The sequence below is a fragment of the Chenopodium album genome, chromosome 9, assembly GCF_948465745.1.
Source record: "Chenopodium album chromosome 9, dcCheAlbu1.1, whole genome shotgun sequence".
Taxonomy (NCBI): Eukaryota; Viridiplantae; Streptophyta; class Magnoliopsida; order Caryophyllales; family Amaranthaceae; genus Chenopodium; species Chenopodium album.
The window spans coordinates 67,709,827-67,728,685 of NC_137842.1; the positions used below are offsets into that span (position 1 = coordinate 67,709,827).

General features: G+C 35.0%; 4 protein-coding genes across 7 annotated transcripts in view; 1 reads left to right on the top strand and 3 right to left on the bottom strand.

Moving 5' to 3' along the window:
- Positions 1-18,859, top strand: part of LOC145558919 (LYR motif-containing protein At3g19508-like) — an 88,270-nt gene that overhangs the window by 35,520 nt on the left and 33,891 nt on the right. The gene's annotated exons all lie outside the window — the stretch shown is intronic.
- Positions 297-3,376, bottom strand: LOC145560296 (alpha-L-fucosidase 2-like). The gene is made up of 3 exons (XM_081621553.1): positions 2,978-3,376; positions 2,602-2,750; positions 297-2,472 (listed from the first exon to the last, which is right to left on the bottom strand). Exons 1-3 carry the CDS (start codon positions 3,279-3,281, stop codon positions 418-420), a joined length of 2,508 nt encoding a protein of 835 aa, XP_081477679.1. The 5' UTR covers positions 3,282-3,376; the 3' UTR covers positions 297-417.
- On the bottom strand, positions 5,577-10,169 carry LOC145558917 (alpha-L-fucosidase 2-like). The gene is made up of 3 exons (XM_081620292.1): positions 9,753-10,169; positions 8,290-8,438; positions 5,577-7,883 (listed from the first exon to the last, which is right to left on the bottom strand). The coding sequence occupies exons 1-3, from the start codon at positions 10,030-10,032 to the stop codon at positions 5,790-5,792; spliced, it is 2,523 nt and encodes an 840-aa protein (XP_081476418.1). The 5' UTR covers positions 10,033-10,169; the 3' UTR covers positions 5,577-5,789.
- LOC145560297 (uncharacterized) lies at positions 13,189-18,419 on the bottom strand. Of its 4 annotated transcripts, none has more exons than XM_081621557.1 (4): positions 17,111-17,398; positions 16,379-16,470; positions 13,882-14,047; positions 13,189-13,785 (listed from the first exon to the last, which is right to left on the bottom strand). In XM_081621557.1, the coding sequence occupies exons 1-4, from the start codon at positions 17,126-17,128 to the stop codon at positions 13,465-13,467; spliced, it is 597 nt and encodes a 198-aa protein (XP_081477683.1). In that variant the 5' UTR covers positions 17,129-17,398; the 3' UTR covers positions 13,189-13,464. The 4 variants fall into 4 exon arrangements, with proteins under 4 accessions (XP_081477683.1, XP_081477681.1, XP_081477682.1 ...); XM_081621555.1 differs by lacking the exon at positions 17,111-17,398 and adding an exon at positions 17,979-18,419 and having other exon boundaries at positions 13,190-13,785; XM_081621556.1 differs by having other exon boundaries at positions 13,190-13,785; positions 13,882-14,065; positions 17,111-17,394.

Consider the following 18,859-nt stretch of genomic DNA (forward strand, 5'->3'; position numbering starts at 1 on the left):
ATTTATGTTAATTAACAGTGCTTCTGACAGGCTTGAGTGATTTATTTAGCTGATAGGCAAGTAATCTTTATGGACATTATCTTGACTCCTTTTAGTATATTTGGAGATTTGAACTCCAGTATAGGAGATGATAATCTCCTTTTTCTTGATAATTCATAGATATTCTTATCAATTGCCGTATCAATCTTCCTTTTCTGATGTTCCATAGTTTCATACTTCAATTTGGAGAGAATGAAAGAGGAAAATATTTTGTGCTTATTGCTTTTAGTAATTTGGAATCAATAGTTCTTTGAGGATAGAGGTAAAAAAAATCATATATATATATGTATATCTCATGAACATCGAGAAGTGGCACTCTGAAGATTCAGCTTTCAGCAAGCAATAGAATAACGAAGACCCTGATCAGGGTTGAAAGAATTATAGGAGAGATTGTGTGTTCACACACCTCAATTTCCTATCAAATGTGTATACTGTACCAGGTAAGATGTTTGCCATGACTGTAGTACCTCTATAATTTAGTCTCTTCACAGAATTAGACCCATTTGACCAAAGACCAACTTCATGCAGATCTCCATCAGTCCAGCATATATTGACTGTCACACCGCCCCGAGCCCGCAATCCTTTGACACAACCGTTCGTCCATTTGTCTCTTGGAAGTGTGGGCAATAAGTAAAGATCTTTTACAGTGCTCTGAACAAGCATTTCTGCTATAGCAGCAGAAAATCCGAAATTTGTATCAATTTGAAAAGGCGGGTGTGCCCCGAACAAATTACTATAAAGACCTCCTTCGTAGCTGCCCTCACGGTCAGGATCCACCAAGTCAAACAAATGCTTGACCATCCGGTAAGCATGCTCACTGCTACGCAGATGTGCCCACAGTGCAGCTTTCCACACCGTAGACCACCCAGGACCCTCTTCTCCTCGTTTATAAAGACTGTAATTTGCAGCTTTGCAAAGAGCAGGATTTTCCTCTGGAGTTATCGAATGCCCCGGAAATATACCAAACAAGTGTGATACATGTCTATGATGTGGATCAGGGTCCTCGAAATCTTGAGCCCATTCCATTAGAGAGCCATCCTTAGCGATTCTATAAGGTGGTAGTTTTGCCTGAGCCTTTATAACATTTCTGACAAGATTATCTCCAGTTCTTCCCAATGCTTCAGCAGCAGAAACAATTATGGAAAAGACTTCTTTAGTTATAGCCACATCCATGGTTGACGAATAGCTCACACTTGCAGTCTTACCATCTGATGCTGTAAATGTATGTTCAGGGGAAGTTGAAGGATTAGTTTCCAAGTACCCATCTTTTCCTTCTATCCACCAATCCAACAAAAATGAAGCTACACCTTCAAGTAATGGGTATGCCTTGTTTTTTAGAAAGTTCTTATCCATTGTATAGGTATAATGTTCCCATAAGTGGGTCGAAAGCCAAGCCCCACCCATCGGCCATAAGGCCCAGACTGCTTCCCCGCTATCAGGCGATGTTTTTGCCCATATATCAGACACTTGGTGTGCAACCCAACCACTAGCTTTGTAGTTTACACTAGCGGTTTTCTTCCCATTAATTGCAAGGGCAGACAAGTAATCAAACACTGGTTCTTGTAACTCATGAAGGTTACAAGAAAGTGAAAGCCAGTAGTTCATCTGTAGATTGATATTCAGATGAGGAGCACCGCTCCAAGGTGGATAGACATCCTTACTCCATATCCCTTGCAGATTTGCAGGCTGAGTTCCTGGTCTCGAACTAGAAATTAACAAATATCGACCATACTGAAATAACAGTTCCACCAAAGAAGGATCTTCATCAGTCTGAAACGATTGCACTCTCTCTGCTGTAGAAATTTTTTCATCAGCCTTGCTGCTTTTTGATAGCTGAAGTGAAACACGGTGAAACAGTTTCTGATAGTCATCCAGATGACGGGCATAAAGAGTGGAGTATGGGATGTTATATACCGACTTCATTCTACTGAGAGCTTCTGCAGTCGGGTTTTTCTTTGCATCTGAAGGTTTAATGAATGGCCCATCAAAAGAAGATGCTGCCACCAAAAGTATGACTGCAGAATCTGCTTTTTCTACTCTTATTTTCTGGCCTTCTAGATTATGTATCACACCACTTGCACCACTTATTTGCAAATTCAGAACCAAAGAAAACTGGATTCCCTTTGGGTAGCCGGAGCAACTTCCTTCCATAATGATCTGGTTTTTGTCATTAGTGTAAGAATGATGATCCAATTTGCTATCCAATGATGCTATGAAGGAGAGTGAACCTTGTTTACTCGACGATATCTTGGTCACTATCACATGATCAGGATTTGAAGCGAAGTGTTCCCTCTTGAACTCTACATCGCCAACAGAATATCTCACTGTAACAGTTGCAGTATCCAGGTCTAGCTCCCTATGGTACATGTGTTCAATGTGTGTAGAATTGTGGTCCTCAAATTCCAGTATAAGATCACCCAAAAGCTGGTAAGCCTTCACATGTAACAAAAATTACATTAGATTATAATTTCAGCGTATCAAGTTATAATCCTTCTTTCTAAAAGTGAGTTAACACGTTTTCCCTGTACATTTTGCTGCAATAGCTCTGCAAGAGGAACTTACATTAGATGACTCTCCTGAGAGCTCCTTGTCTGCAATAGCAGTAGCTTCTGAATATTTTCCTGCATCGACGAGCTTTCTCACATTTGCTAACGCCTTTGGAGCATTTGGATCTGTGTAGTTTCCCGGGATGCCGGTCCAAAGTGTGTCATCTGTGCAATGCATCAAGGTTTGTTTAGCCATGTTTAAACTTCTATCACATTGAAATATACTTTTGTTGATGTATGCATGTTTTGAACATCTTACAAGACCAACATTACTAATGATGACATAAAATATGTTCAAGTACATATGTAAATGTTAAAGTTGTGAATATGCTGTTATTTTACTACTAATTCTTAAAGAATGAAGATGCTATTAAGATCAAATTATGACATACCATTTAAATTAATAATCTCAGATGAAACACCACCATGTACCATAGCACCAAAACGTCCATTACCAATAGGAAGAGCATCAGTCCAGTTTCTAGCTGGCCTTTTGAAGATAATTTTAAGAGGCCTACTTTCTTCATCTCCCATTACCAAACTTGTTGACGGTTTCCATAATTCTTTCTCCCATGGCTTCCTCGCCACTACCCAATCGTCGTGTTCCTCCATTGCCCCGAAATGACCCAAAATCAAAAGAGAGAAAGATAAGAAAAGACATAGAGGAAGAAGAAGAGATAGTTGGAGAGGATCCATGCTATAATAATCATTAATGTAAATTCTAAGGTAAGTCTAATATAATATATAAAATTATTGCCCCTTTGGCATTACATAATTGGGTTTGTTTTTTTGTATGTTTATATCTATTAATTATGGAGATAATCTAGTGATGTGGTCCTTTGCTTCATGAATAATGTTTGGTTTTTGGAGTTTTTGAATGGCATAAATTGTACACCAGAATATATATGAGAACTTTTTACTGGAATTTTTTTATATTGTTTTTCGGTTATTTTTGAATTGTAAGATAACTTTGATGTAATGCCCTGTTTTATTCACCTTAAAAAAATAATATTAAGTAAAAATAATTTCAGTTTAGTAAAAATAAGTTCAATTCAATAAAATTAATTTCAGTTCAGTAAAAATAATTTCAGTTCAGTAAAAATAAGTTCAGTTCAGTTCAGTAAAATTCAGTTTTCTTAAAGAAAATTATAATAGAAAATCAGTAAAAATAATTTCAGTTCAGCAAAAATAATTTAAGTTCAGTAAAATTAATTTAAGTTCAGTAAAAATAATTTAAGTTCAGCAAAACTAATTTCAGTTCAGTAAAAATAATTTCAGTTCAGCAAAATTCAGGTGAAGAGAACAGGGCCTAAATCATGCAAATATTGGTCTCATGATCTTTCATCTGTAAATATATTACATGTGTAATTATGTGAAACTATTTGAAGCTTTGCACAAAACCTATCTCTTCTTGTTCCCAAAATCTCAGTGTTATATGACAAATTTTGTTCCTTGAGCTAAGAAAAGGGCACAACTCGTTTTAGTTGCGCAGTCACCCTCGTATGGATGATTGGATATACGTAAAGTTAAATTTAAACTTAAATTTATTCTTATTCAGTTAATCATTTTACTTTTTAGCGCCTACTTATTTTATATTTCGTATTAACTTTACACTTCATATTAACTTTACACTTCGTATGCATAAGGATTATTACGTATTAAATTTTACCGCACTTAAAGTTTTTGAAAATAAGCTATGCATACATCACCAATTTGCATGGGCCATATTAAGTGTGTGATATAGTAACTAGTGATGATGCCTCAAGGAAGTGGTTAAGATAATATCTTTCGTGAAAGGGACGCATCTAGCTGGATAGATTTCCTTCCACGTTTTGGAAAATGAACTTGAGAGGATTTTTGGTTTAGTTTGATTGCAATGCAACTTGCATTTCCTTCTTTCTAATGGTCCCATAATATCTTTGTTACACATTGGGTGTAATAATAACTATAAAAATGAATACATTCAAGCCATTTTCTTTTTTTTTTTTGAAAAATATAATAAACATAGATTATGCTTTGCTACTTACGTGTACGTTATCAACAACTATAACAAGTGTTTGGATCACCTAGTAAGAAAGTTATTCTAATTTAACCAATTGTCTTAGATTGGGCTTTGAGAATGCACCATACAGATTGGTCATACTGGATATGGTGAAATATAGCCATAGTAGGGATGCACCACTTGATCCATGTGATTATGTAACATGTAAAGAAAGAGCGAATAACATTAGAATACCAATAAGAATGTAATTTTTTATGTCAAAATTGTTTTGTTCCGAAAATATTACATTTATTAAAAAAAAACTTTCATAGTTGTCTCATGTTAATAAACTAGATAGATTTTGGATGATATCTAACCTGCCTCAGTTGTCATCCTCTTATTAATAATTATTGTGAGTTGTCCTCTTAAACGGTTATGTTGTCATACTAATTTGTCAATTTAATTTGTGAGATTTCTGGTCCTTAAGATGTCTATTTATCCTTGCAGAATGTAAAGTGATCATTGTCATGTAATATAATGTCAAAAGTGGTCATAATCAATGTAATTGCTTCATAAACTCTGAGTAATTATTTTTAGTTGTTCAACTAACATTATGGGTCTACACTCCTTGTAATTACATGTCATTTGGCTTGATTATTATCTAATTAATGCATATCCATCATTTTTAGATTACCTTCAAAGATATATATTTAGTTATGAAAATTGTTCAATAATTGATTGTTATATGTGATAAAAGGACCCATCCACTTAATTATACCACTAATTTTCTTCACTCACCTTTCACCTCTATTAGAAAAAACAACTCACCCTTGCTCCTTCAATTGCTTCAAGTAAAATCTGACCTTAGTTAACACAATTTACTAATGATCTGCTCATCTTTCTTAGTGGCAAAGAAAGATAAGCTAAAGATATGGCCGAATTTGTAAACAGGGGAATTCTGCTTCAGTCCATCCAAGTTAATATTGTTTGTAAACATGAATGAATTACGATTCGTTGTTAATGCTCCAGATCAATAATTTATCATTGCTTTCAAGACAGAAGTTGATGATACAAAATTTCTACATCAACATCTCAGTAATGAGGAACTATGTTCCTTGAAAGAATTAATAAAAAATAGTAGCAAAATGAATAATTCCCTTGGCCTTAATAGAGCTTCTTCCCTGCATCTATATGCGTTAAGTATTATGGAAGAAATCTACTTACTACTTACGAGAAAGTATGCTTAGGCACTTTAATCGCCTGTCAAAACTGTAGACTTTACCGGAAGAAATCTGTGTTGTAACAGTAGTACCTCTATAGTGCAATCTCTTGACAGAAGTGGTGTCATCTGACCAAAGCCCGACTTCATATAACTCTCCTTCGTTCCAACAGATGTTGATTGTCAAACCACCTCGAGCCTTCAGTCCTTTAACACAACCAGTTGGCCATTTATCCCTTGGAAGAGCAGGCAACAAGTAGAGATCTTTTAGAGTGCTCTGAACTAGCATTTCTGATACAGCAGCAGAAAAACCAAAATTTGCATCTATCTGAAACGGAGGGTGTGCTGAGAATAAGTTGCTGTAAAGCCCACCTTCAAAGTCTGCTTCTCGATCAGGGTCTACCAAGTTGAACAAATGCTTGACCATCCGATATGCATGCTCACTGTTACGCAGATTTGCCCACAGTGTAGCTTTCCACACAGTAGACCACCCAGGGCCATCTTCTGTTCGTTTGTAAAGACTATAATTTGCAGCTTTACAAAGATCTGGATTCTCCTCAGGTGTTATTGTATGACCTGGGTATATTCCAAATAAGTGTGATACATGTCTATGATGCGGGTCAGGATCCACAAAATCTTGTGCCCATTCCATGAGTGTACCATCCCGGGCTATTCTGTAAGGTGGCAGTCTTGCCTGAGCCTTTAGAACTTTCTTGATAAGATCATCTCCAGATCTCCCCAGTTCCTCAGCAGCAGAAACAATTATAGCAAAAACTTCTTTAGTTATTGCAACATCCATGGTTGATGAATAGCTCACACTTGCTTGCTTACCATTCGGAGCAGTAAACATATGCTCGGGAGATGTTGAAGGGTTACTTTGCAAATATCCATCTTTTCCTTCGATCCACCAGTCTAACAAAAAAGATGCTGCTCCTTCAAGTAAAGGGTAAGCTTTAGTTTTTAGGAAGTTTTTGTCCATGGTATAAGTATATTGTTCCCACAAGTGAGTCGAAAGCCAAGCCCCACCCATTGGCCACAATGCCCAAACTGCTTGCCCTCTATCAGGTGATGTCTTTGCCCAAATATTAGTCACTTGATGCAAAACCCACCCACTAGCTTCGTAGTTTATGCTGGCGGTCTTTTTTCCATTGGCTGCAAGGAAAGACATAAAATCAATCAATGGCTCCTGCAACTCATGAAGGTTGCAAGGAAGAGAAGGCCAGTAGTTCATCTGAAGATTAATATTTGTATGAGGAGCACCATCCCATGGTGGCTCAATATCCTTATTCCATATTCCTTGCAGATTTGCAGGCTGAGTTCCTGGCCGAGAGCTAGAAATCAACAAGTATCGACCATACTGAAACAATAGCTCAACTAAAGATGGATCTTCATCAGTCTTAAATGACCTTATCCTCTCTGCAGTAGGAACCGCTTCATTTTCATTATTAGCAGTCTTGTTGCTTTTTGACAGCTGAAGTGAGACACGATGAAAGAGTTTCTGATAGTCATCTAAATGACGGGTATATAGAGCAGAGTATGAGAGATTGCTTATTGAGTTCATCCTTTTTAGAGCTTCTGAAGTTGGATTTTTCAGGGAATCTGAAGGCTTAGTTAATGGTCCATCAAATGAAGATGATGCCACCAGACGAACTATTGCAAAATCTGCATTTTCAACTCTGAATTTCTGATCCTCTATATTGTGTATAACCCCACTATCACCACCAATTTGTAGATTGAGAACCATGCAGAACTGGATTCCCTTTGGAGAGTCGTCAACTTCATATATTTTTGGGGGTATCCTTTTACCACGGCAACTTCCTTCCATGATAATCTGGTTTTTGTCGTCAGTGTAGGAATGATGATGCTGTTTGCTATCCAAAGATACTGTAAAGGAGAGGGAGCCCTTTTTACTGGATGAGATCTTGGTCACAATTACTTGATCGGGATTTGATGCAAAGTGTTCCCTCGTGAACTTCACATCACCAAGTGAGTAATTCACAGTAACAGTTGCAGTATTCAGATCTAGCTCTCTTTGGTAATTATGAGTAGAATTGTGTTCATGGAAGTCTAGTTTGAGATCACCCAAAAGTTGGTAAACCTATACATATAATAAGCATATTGTTCGATTAGAATTTGTAATACGATATTGCAACAATCATTTCATGTTAATAAGATGTATCAACTTACATAAATTAAAGTTTTATAGTTCATGTTCAAATACTAGCCAAATCTAGGGGATGAGGGATGCTTAAAATTATTAGTTTTAAAAGTAATCCTGCGTAATCAGAGCTGTTTCTGGAGGCAGGCACGGAAAAAATAAGGCTGTCCAAGAGTAACAGCTCTAAAGGAGGGTATTCCTTAGGGTAACTCACAATCATACTTTTAAGATGAGCATTAGCCAAATATTGAACATACATAAGATGAGTATAGCCTTATGTTACACTAACAAGCTTAAGTTTCATTGTTCACAAGGAATAGCTAAAGAAAGGACTGGAGGAACATACATCAGATGGTTCTCCGGAAAGCTCCTTGTCTGCCACAGCAGTAGCTTCAGAATAGTTTCCTTTGTCGACGAGCTTTCTCACAGTTGCCAGTGCCTCTGGAGCACTTGAATTTGTATAGTCCCTGGGAATGCCGGTCCAAAGTGTGTCCTCTACAAATCATAAACAGGTATTGATTTTGTTCAGTTTCAAATTTCAACATCAGAACCAAATTAATGTTGTTACTAAGACTCTTCATTCATACTCAAAAAACCTGAAGTCCCACCCCCCCAAATATGACATCAAATTTGTACAATTCAAATTAAGCCGATATGTTATCCAAAGGAGTTAAGGGTAAGTCTGTGTATATTCGACCCCAACTAAGGCGAGAGCCTATTTAAAGTCATTTGTTACCCTGCCTATTTCATACTGATGTCTAACAACATAAGATCTGGAGGGCATATATACAACACAAATGACAAAGGAATTACTATGTGTAACCATTGTTAGTACTCAATCCAGCATAGCAAAAACTTGGGAATTTGGGATGCATAACATAGACAAAGAATCAAACTTGGAGATGGGTAAATGATTCTAGTTTTCCCCTTAGGAAGCAAGTTTATCCTGAAATCATTTACCTAATAATATATTCTCCGTCTCTTAAAGATTGCCTCGAATCTTTTTTTACTTTAGTCAACATGATCCGGTGTTACTTTTATTTCTACCTCAATGCAAAAAGATAAAACTACCTCCCAACTCAATACAACTCTTAAAAAATGTGGGACGAACATTAAGAAACAGAGATAGAAATATCAAGCATATAATAATACACAAAAACAACAAATTCAATTATTCATCCTTGAGCAAATCAAGGAATTGGGCCATTGGATTGATAAATCTTGGTCAGGTACATATTCAGAGACAAAATGCAGCTACATTCAGAGATAGTTGCAATTATTTTTTGGCTTGTTTTGTGACATAAAGTATCTACTAGTACAATAATTAATTATATCTATGCCGTATCTATGACACCACCCACTAATGGATTTTAATAATGTAATTAATTTATAATTAATTTTATAACATAATAATACTTCATATTCCTTCAACATAGAATCACCTGATAGTAGTTCCAAAATGAAGAAGATGAAACTCCAATCTTGTAGACAAAAATACACACATTTTTTTTAAGTCACAATGCTAGATCTTACCACTTAAACACACTTATTAAACCCCCATTGCACAAATTAATACTCAATATACCACATTTCTATTTATGCACGTTCCAAAATAATAAGTCACTTTCTAATTTACGGAATTTACCCAATAAGTCAAAATAGTTAAGAATCTACAATCTATGTGTTACAACCGGTTAAACCAACCCGACTTCAAATCAAATGTGGCGTATTATTTAGAAACAAAAGCACAACTTTATCAAACCCAAATGCAAGTACAAGAAAATAAGAGTGAAGTAAAACATAACATACCATTGAGATTAATAACCTCAGAAATAATCCCACCATGAATCATAGCTCCAAGACGACCATTACCAATAGGAAGAGCATCAGTCCAATTCCTAGCACCATCTTTAAACATAATCTTAAGAGGCCTAATTTCTTCATTTTCCAACAATAATCTTCTAGTTGGTTTCCAAAATTTACTATCTTTAGGCTTTTCATGTTGAAGAAATGTAGCAAAAGAACCCAAAAAAAGAAGAGAAAAACAAAGGGAAAAGAGAAGAAAAGAGTGAAAATGAAAAGGGTCCATGTGTAGGTATGAAAAAGTGGGTGGGTCTTGTTGATTTTATGGCATTTTTGGCGTAATTTAATTGGGTTTTGAGAAAAATAAGGGGTATTTATTATTGTTCAGAAACCGACAGTGCATGGGACTATGGCCCTCTGGCTGTTGCTTATTGCTGTATTGGTTGGTGCTTGTGATGAGAGATTGACTGTACTCTCTGTTTTTTACCTCATCCCGTCTCTTAACGATAGCCTCATATTTTTACTCTATGCCTTCTCTTAACGATTGTCTCATGTTTACTCTTTGATTTATCATATGGGATTTATCTCATTTTATTTTTATCTACACATCCGATACAATTCTTAATAAAGCGAAAGAAGGAAAAATGCTTTTGATTGAAAGAGAGACAAGAAATATATACATTTAAGGATAGAGATTTCTTTGATTAAGGACAGTAAGATAATGTTTGCTTAGTTGTAATTTGGCTAAGTGTCCTATCTTATCTAGTTATCTTTGTATCATATCTTCCTTAGTTGTAAATTATTGTTGCATATAGATTGATTGCTTTCCATAAATATTATTCTTTACCTAGAAAATTGATCCTTTTTAAGCAAATGATTATCCTCCAATTTGCAAGGATTAGGACACTTTGTAATGTATCCTCCTTGCAATATTAAAAGTGTCTTTGTGAACAATAATTTCTTAAGCTTCCAACATTATCATTATCACATATGGAGACATGGAGTATATACACAAAAGTATAGTCCTTTCTTTTATTTCCTTGATATGATTAATAAGACTGTGTAAAAATTTTCAAAATATTAGACCTACACACATATGTAGATTGTTTCACATTGAAAAAATATGAGATAATTAAAACATATAGCTGCATATAAGACGCATTGTTCTTTTATAGATACTGATTAGAGAGACGTGGCACAAAGGAAGATACTAAATGTTTTGCTTTATGTCTGTTTCTTTCCCCTCACTTTTCAGCAAAAATAATGTCTTCTAATTTAAATTTGACTCTTTCTCCAGTACTTAAGACTTGCGAGATCTTTTATCAAGGAGTATCTAATTATTTTAAGTTATTCCATAGGAAATCAAACATGCATAGATAATTGTCATTTGATTAATCATAAACTATGAAGTAGGAGTACTTTGTATACAAGTTATTAATTGTGAAGTGTATATTACTCATAACAAATAAAAACGTGAATGTCAAATTAATGTTTGTTTTGAGAGATGAAAAAGGTATCAATTTGGACTGAATTATAAAAAATAAATAAATAAACTCCTAGAATTGATATGAATTAGTGAATTACAGTATATTTTTCATATAAAAAATACAACAAATACTCCGTATTACCAAGTAAATACTAAATAGTAGTCATATCCCGTCTATATCAATTACCCCTTACCACCAATTTAAAAATATGATTGGATATTCATTTTGTATTTTTAAACTTTACAAACATATCATGTTAAATCGTTTACCCTTTATAACAATTCAATCTCCTTTTATACTTGGATATAATTAAATTACGATGCTACTTGCAAGCGTAGCAGTAGATCAACTTTACTTACAAAGAAAAAATAATCATAAAAAAATATATATAGACCCTACTTACTTTAATTGATTGTAATACTATGTTTCTTATCTGATTTCTATTCACGTTATAATATTATGTTCCTTATCTATTAGGGCACCTTCAATATTCAATCAAAAATAAGTAGGTCCTTTGAAGATTATTAGAACTTAGAATGAAGTTACAACTTACAAGTACTATGAAATTAAAGAAGCTGACCACCGGCACAACAATGTATTAGCTGGACCTCCAATTGATCGATAATACTAATGTTAGAATGTGACGTTGTGTTCTTATGTCAACCATGTTTAATTGTCCAAAGTTTGAGTAATTTCTGCGAAACCAAATCACTAAAGCTACATTATTACGCGTTTATGCATGTTATACATACCCGCATCAAACATATGTTATATATGCGTCACATAACCTTATATGGATACGTACTAATAGTTGTTCATCCGTAAGAGTATTAGTGGAAATATCCCTGAAATGACTGAAATCGATTAGATCATATGTATGCTTGAGCAAGCTGTATGAATACGAGTGAGATTTGATATTATATCAAACATGGTTGATTAATATTACTAACATGAGCTGTTTTCTTCAATTACGCAACCACTAACTACTTAACATTCACTGACCTACAAAGAATTCTCTAATATAACTTGGCCAAAACGAACTTTGACGTATCTTTACATGCAGATCTCACGCATGTGAGCTTCTTCAATTGTTTGATTTTGTAGCATGTGGACAACAATTCTCCTCATCCTTTTGTCATTGCTTGATTCTAGAAGTGCAATATCAAATACAATCAATTCATTCAAGATCTATAGTCATATACTATGGTCTTGTTTAGATCACCAGTTTCACCTTATTTTTACTTATTTCAGATCAGATTAAAAAGATAAGTTCAGATAAGAACAAAAAAAAATAAGTGTTACGAAGTACAACTTTTGTGTTTGGCTGGCCACACCGTATGGCCAGCTAAGACACGAGTAACCCCTGACCAGGTATTCTCTAACTGATCGAGTAACCCCTGACTACGTAACCCTTGACTAAGTAACCCATGACCGACCAACTAACCCTTGACCGACCGAGTAACCCCTGACCAAGTAATCCCTGACTGATCGAGTAACCTTTGATCGAGTGAGTAATCCCTAACTGACTAAGTAACCCCGGACCAAGTAACCCCGAATATATTCTTTCAAAAAAAAATGTGGCTGGTAGGCTAGCCACATATGAAAGTTTGTGTACGAAGCAGTCCGTCTCATGTGTGGTTGACCGCACCGTGTGGCTACTTATAAAAGAACAAAGTAACCCCTATAACACCAATTAAGTAACCCCTAACAAGTAACCCCTATAACACTGACTACGGAACCCTATATATATAACACTGATGAGTCTTGATATAAGTTTTTTGTAGGAAGGTTTTACTATTCTTAAACAAATTGTTAGATCTTCTTACCGAGCTAAAAAGCAATAACAAATTTTATAAAGTCGTGCAAGGTGACTAGGTTAGTAACTCTAACACACATATTTAACATCAAGTAACGAACATCTGATTCAATTAACTTGTATGTGATAAAGCAACACACAAACATGGCAGATTGACTGCCCATGTAGATTAGTAGATTAAATTACTATCATTCTACGTAATGTGTATTGTGAAGATTTTTTACAAGCGAACCAAATTAGCGCTATCTACATGAAACTGCATAAACCCTAAAACGCTTCCCTCTGCAAAAAGACTCAGACTACAAATACATTTTTCTGCAAAAATCAGAGGGTCAATGGCAGAAGCAGTTTCAGGTACTTGAATGATCAAAGCAGAACACTAAGATGAGCAAGTATGTTGAGCTCTCCTCATTTTCTATATAATTTCTATATCTATTGCTCCATCATTCTCCGCCTTCATGGCATATGATTCATCTACAGGAGGCATATTATCTAACTCATACAAGGGTTGAACTCTACTATTTATATCATCTAGCTCTGCTTGAACTGAAGCTACCTCTGATCTTAGCTCTGACCTTTCTACCTCCCACAAAGCTCTTTCATTTTCTCGCCGAGACTGAACATATGCTATTCTCTTATGCAGCCGAATACACTCATTCCGAAGAAAACTAAGTTCTGTTCTACTTCTTTCTATACTAGCTGATAACTCATCAGACCAATGAAAATATTCACATTGCTGCAATAAAGTCAAAAAGAAAGCTACGATTATGAATTGATAAATAAATTTCTTCAAAAGAATTGAACACTTAGGGTTGAGATATAGAGCACATACATGATGAAACACATTCTTGGGGCAGTTATAGAATAATCTATAGGGATTCCTCAAAGTTTTTGACATCCTCAATTTGGCTGGAAGCCCACAGCAACAGTGCAGCTCAGAATTTTCACTAGTTGGCCTTGCACCCTCAGAGGTACTGATCTCATGCAAATCTTGGATCCTGCGATGTTTTGTCCATCTGTGAGATCATGAAACAACATTTGGAAACCAGAATCAAAATAAAATGAAGTGCTAACAAAGTCAATTAATATTACATCCAAATGATCCCGAAATAAGATAACGTCCACTATTTTTTTTGAAAAAATATGTTTTTATAATAAAGTCATATTCCCCTTTTCTGGAGAATTTGTCTTAGGAACACCCCTTCAAATCTACCTTCAAGTAGCCTACTATAATTTACCAAGGCACAAATGCAAGGATAGCTTCAACCTTTCAAATGACAACATGCCAGAGCTTACTCATATGTGATTTAGCAGACACGCGGTATTGTGAAGACGGTCAAAATTAGTTTCAATGTGAATAGCACAAGGAGAAGCATTTTCTATCGTTAAATAATTTGTTTGTCAGTAAATGATATCAACTTTCCAAAGCTTCATAGCAAGATTATTGGGGAACAGCTCTACTAAGTGTTTAATGGGTCTTCTTAGCAAGATTTTGGATTGCTTCTGAGGTTGGAGTTGATTAGTGAGAAGCTATGTTACTCGGACTCTTTCATTTACCTCACGTGTCCGTGTCGACACGACTCGTGTCGGACACCGACACCGACACTTGGACACTTCATTTTTAACTAAAAACACAGTTTTTTCAAGAAAATGGGCGAGTCTGATACTTGGACACCCGTGTCTAATTGGACACTTTATCCGAGTCCAAGTAACATAGGTGAGAAGTGTAGCTTCTTAGATAAGTATAGCAGCTGGTTGATCTCATCTGGTTTTACACTTGGAAAAATGAGCAAGACAAAACAGACAGTTTAATTTCTTTATGACTGCTAGACACATGATGTTTTACGTGGCAATAAAATGTAAGCAGTAAAACTCCAACAGGCGGCTTCATGTTTATTTATTTTTTTCTGAACAAGTACATACGGACCCTCTAATTTAGGTGCATTGCACAGGTTATATATATATACTATTAATATTATAAATATGAAATCAACTATATTTACACCTAATAAATTTTATACGTAGTAAATTTATCTTCTTTTTTTTTTATGCAAATGACATTTTTTAATGCAAGTGACCTTATACAATTATATTTCAACTAATTGATATAATATCAAAAAATATAATTACAGTAATCACCTAAGATTTTGCAATGCCAATCTTTGAGATATTTCCATTAGGCATGTGATTTAAGGATTGTGGTAAAAGTTTGAAGGGGTAATTTTCTGCTGTGGTGCTGTTGTGATCAATAAAATGGAGATACTGCTTCAATTGTGTGTTTTACTGTTAATTGTGTGATAATTGCATGTTGCTGGTCTATATGCTTTTATTAAGAAAATTTAATCATTAAAGTCCATCCTAATATGTTGCAGACAAGATGGGTTTATATGGATTCTAATGTATTCAATCTTGTCTGCATACAATACGATGTTTAGGGGAATTTGAAGTTGGCGCTTGTAAATGGGGTTTGAAGGAAATCTTGGCTTGCCAAAGCTTAGGTGATCTAATACTATTATTTCATTAACTGTAATATGTAAATAACTGAGTTCGGTCACCCAGCAAAGCCAATGTAACAACAATGGTTTCTGATTTTAACTAGCAAATTAATAAAGAAGAAAGCTTTTAGATTGCTTGATAATGGTGGAAGGGTTACAAAGGATAATGTAATAGCTTAAGGCTATCAATCTTCGATAGTGAGTTTAGCTCACCACTCTCCAATAATAGCTTTAGGCCATAACTCTCCAAAGGTTTACACCAAATTTCTGCCTACTTATTTCCTTCCCTTCCCTCTCTATTTATACTAAGGACTATTAACCTTAATGAACTAATATTACTAAAATACATATACTACCCCGCCAAGCTAGTCTATTACATAATATTAATACGTTGAAATATAATTATATAAAGTCATTTGCATAAAAAAAAAATACACTCCAATGCGAGCATAAGGCAGCATAATCATTCATGCCAATTCACATGTTTGACTTAGGTGCTTCACATGTTCAACTTAGGTGCTGCACGCATTTGGAATTTTTACTTTGCTAGCGTTAGCTTGGAAAATTTTTCTTCTTTATTTACAGGAGATAAAGGAATCTCAAATCAAACCACATACAAGTTCCTCAAAAATTATTTTTAATGTGAGTGAAGCTTACAAATGAATTTAGAGCTCCTCTGAATTTAAAAGTTTGGCAAGTGAAGCAAAAAGTCAAATAATTATGAAAGTAATTTATATGGAGGGTTATCTTTAAAGTCTTAAGCAAATCCAAACATGTATCAGTGATAATTATTGTCAAAGCAACAAAATTAAGGCTGTAATGAAAACCTTGTACCTTATCCAGGCATGCCTCCAAAGAAAAGTTGCAACTGCAATTCCGACCACCGCAGTGGCAGAGTACTTGGAAAGCCAACCTCCTTGATGATCCTGTACCAATGTCAATCAGAAAATTCAGCTTACAACAAAAACTAGAGATGACAGTAAAATCTACAAAAAGGAAAATTAAGAAAACAGAAAGAGAAAATATGATGAATAAAATTAATATGAATGCCAAAATGGTCAATCCTTCGGATATCCAAGATTTCACAATTCGATAATACATGGGAAGGATAGTTGCATTAAAATTCTTGAATCTTATTCTTTATAATAGATAAGAACAGTATGATGCCTCGGCCTAATATGGGAGTCAGATGCCAAAATTGTGAGGAATGTCAGGAAACATAATATACAGTAAACTTGATCTTTCCTTCGAATATGGGGGTTTTTAGGGAGCGAGGAGAGGTTTCATAGAATGGGTTATAGACTAATAGTTGCTGGTTCATTTATCTTAAATATACTATAGACAGCAATTTTGACTTTTTGAGCACTATGAAATTTATCCTTGTGTAACAGCGGCGATTATTATTCAGAATGTTACGACTGTTTGAACAACCATCAGACTGCAAATCGCCATGACATTACATGGATAGAGTGCTAGACCCAGCCTAATGACTCAACTCATCACGTCAATGGCAAAAACTGTCCCTCACCATCTTCATATTTGGTGTCATAAGTTGTCTTGGATTACCTTTGGGAGAAGCACCATGCCATTTTCTTCACCCCTAATTCAACCCGTCACCACAGTATCAATACCAGCTTCCATGTCTCTGAATAATCACTATGACTCAAGAGCCAGATCTGCATCAACGTAACCTAGCATACTAGACTTCAAGGCATTGCCCACTGTCTCTAGTCTCTACAACCAAAAATATACCATCTGAAGAGATTGTCAGCTAAGCTTACTACAATCAGTTGCTATTCTTGTACTCGGTTCCTTTTGCACCTCTTAACTTCCACCAAGCAAACAATTGCAAACTAATGAAATCCAGCAATTCTATATCAGCTTAAATAACCAAAAACATACTCACAAACACAATCATAGCAAGCAGTGTACAATGTACGATAAGATTAATTATGTGAATTAGGGTAGATTTGACCGCTACTATTTACAATTCACAATTACAAATTTACACAAAAACTAGCTCAATTCAAACACACATTAATTAAGCTCACGACTAGAGCAATGCAGCAAACAATTCACGTACATCAAGGTCTTTCACAAATTAACGACAATGTGGAGAAATTTAGCAAACAAATTTCACAACAATTCCCAAATGCTGCATTATGGTTCTTCGTTACAGTGCAATTGAATTTAAAAAAAAAAAAAAAAAAAAAAAAAAAAAAAAAAAAAAAGCAAATTTAATAATTGAATTGGTTATATGTACATGAAAAACTTCAATTTTTTAATGCCATATTAAATTAATCCAAGCTTGCAAACAAATAATCAAATATAAACAAGATCTTTTATCGATTAAAATACATTTTTTGTAATTTTGCTTAACAAATTAAGGGGAAAAGAGGAACCTGGAGAGAGAAAATTATCTGTATCGACTAACCTGGGCGTTAAAAACGGCGAGAGAAGACGAAATTTTGGTCCGAAAAGCGGAAATGAAGAGCAACATCGAAGTTGAGCATTCCCAGAAAGCATTGAAAATTGATATTACAACAATGTCGCTTGAATTTGATAAATTTCAGGCCCAAATTGGGGGAAATAGTGCATATTAGGTTGAATTTGATTCCCGTCTGAAAAAAAAAAAAGGTTGAATTTGATTAAATTTAAGCGAGAACTAATGTTTAGCCCGTGCGATGCCTCGGGTCTATGTGTTAAATAGTGATTACTTCAAATTATAGTTTTCTTGTATTATAATAATTTTTTTTTTAAATAAATGTATTATAATAATCTTAAATACTTTTATTATAAATTTAGTTGAAGAAAATTATTTGTACAAAAAAAAAAAAAAACAACTCATGACGTGGCATCTTATTGGTGTGATTTCCCCTCCTCGAAAACACTTCCCCCCACCCACGAATAACCCTAAAAAACCCTCCCCTCCCCTTAAAACCGTCGACCGCCCCTCCCCCCACCCTCGAAACCAAGTTGAAAGTAGCTTATTATACGGATTTAGGTTACATTCTCTCTACACTTTGGATACTATTGCAGAATTGATTGAGAGAGAAACCACTGTAAAGCAACGCCAGGAAGGCAGGAAATGAATGGTGGTTTGATTGATCCATTGTTGGTTAATGCTCGTTGATTGTATGGACTCAAATGAGTTGCTGACAATAACTTTAGAGGATTTAGAGGCATGCCTTCAATCTCTGTTGCAATGAGCGGTCTAGACCAAACTAAGGAGGGATTATCCATAGCTAAGAAGCTTAAGTTACGAATAGTTAAGGGCATATAGGGATCATGATCAGTCTTTCGGTGTTCATCAAT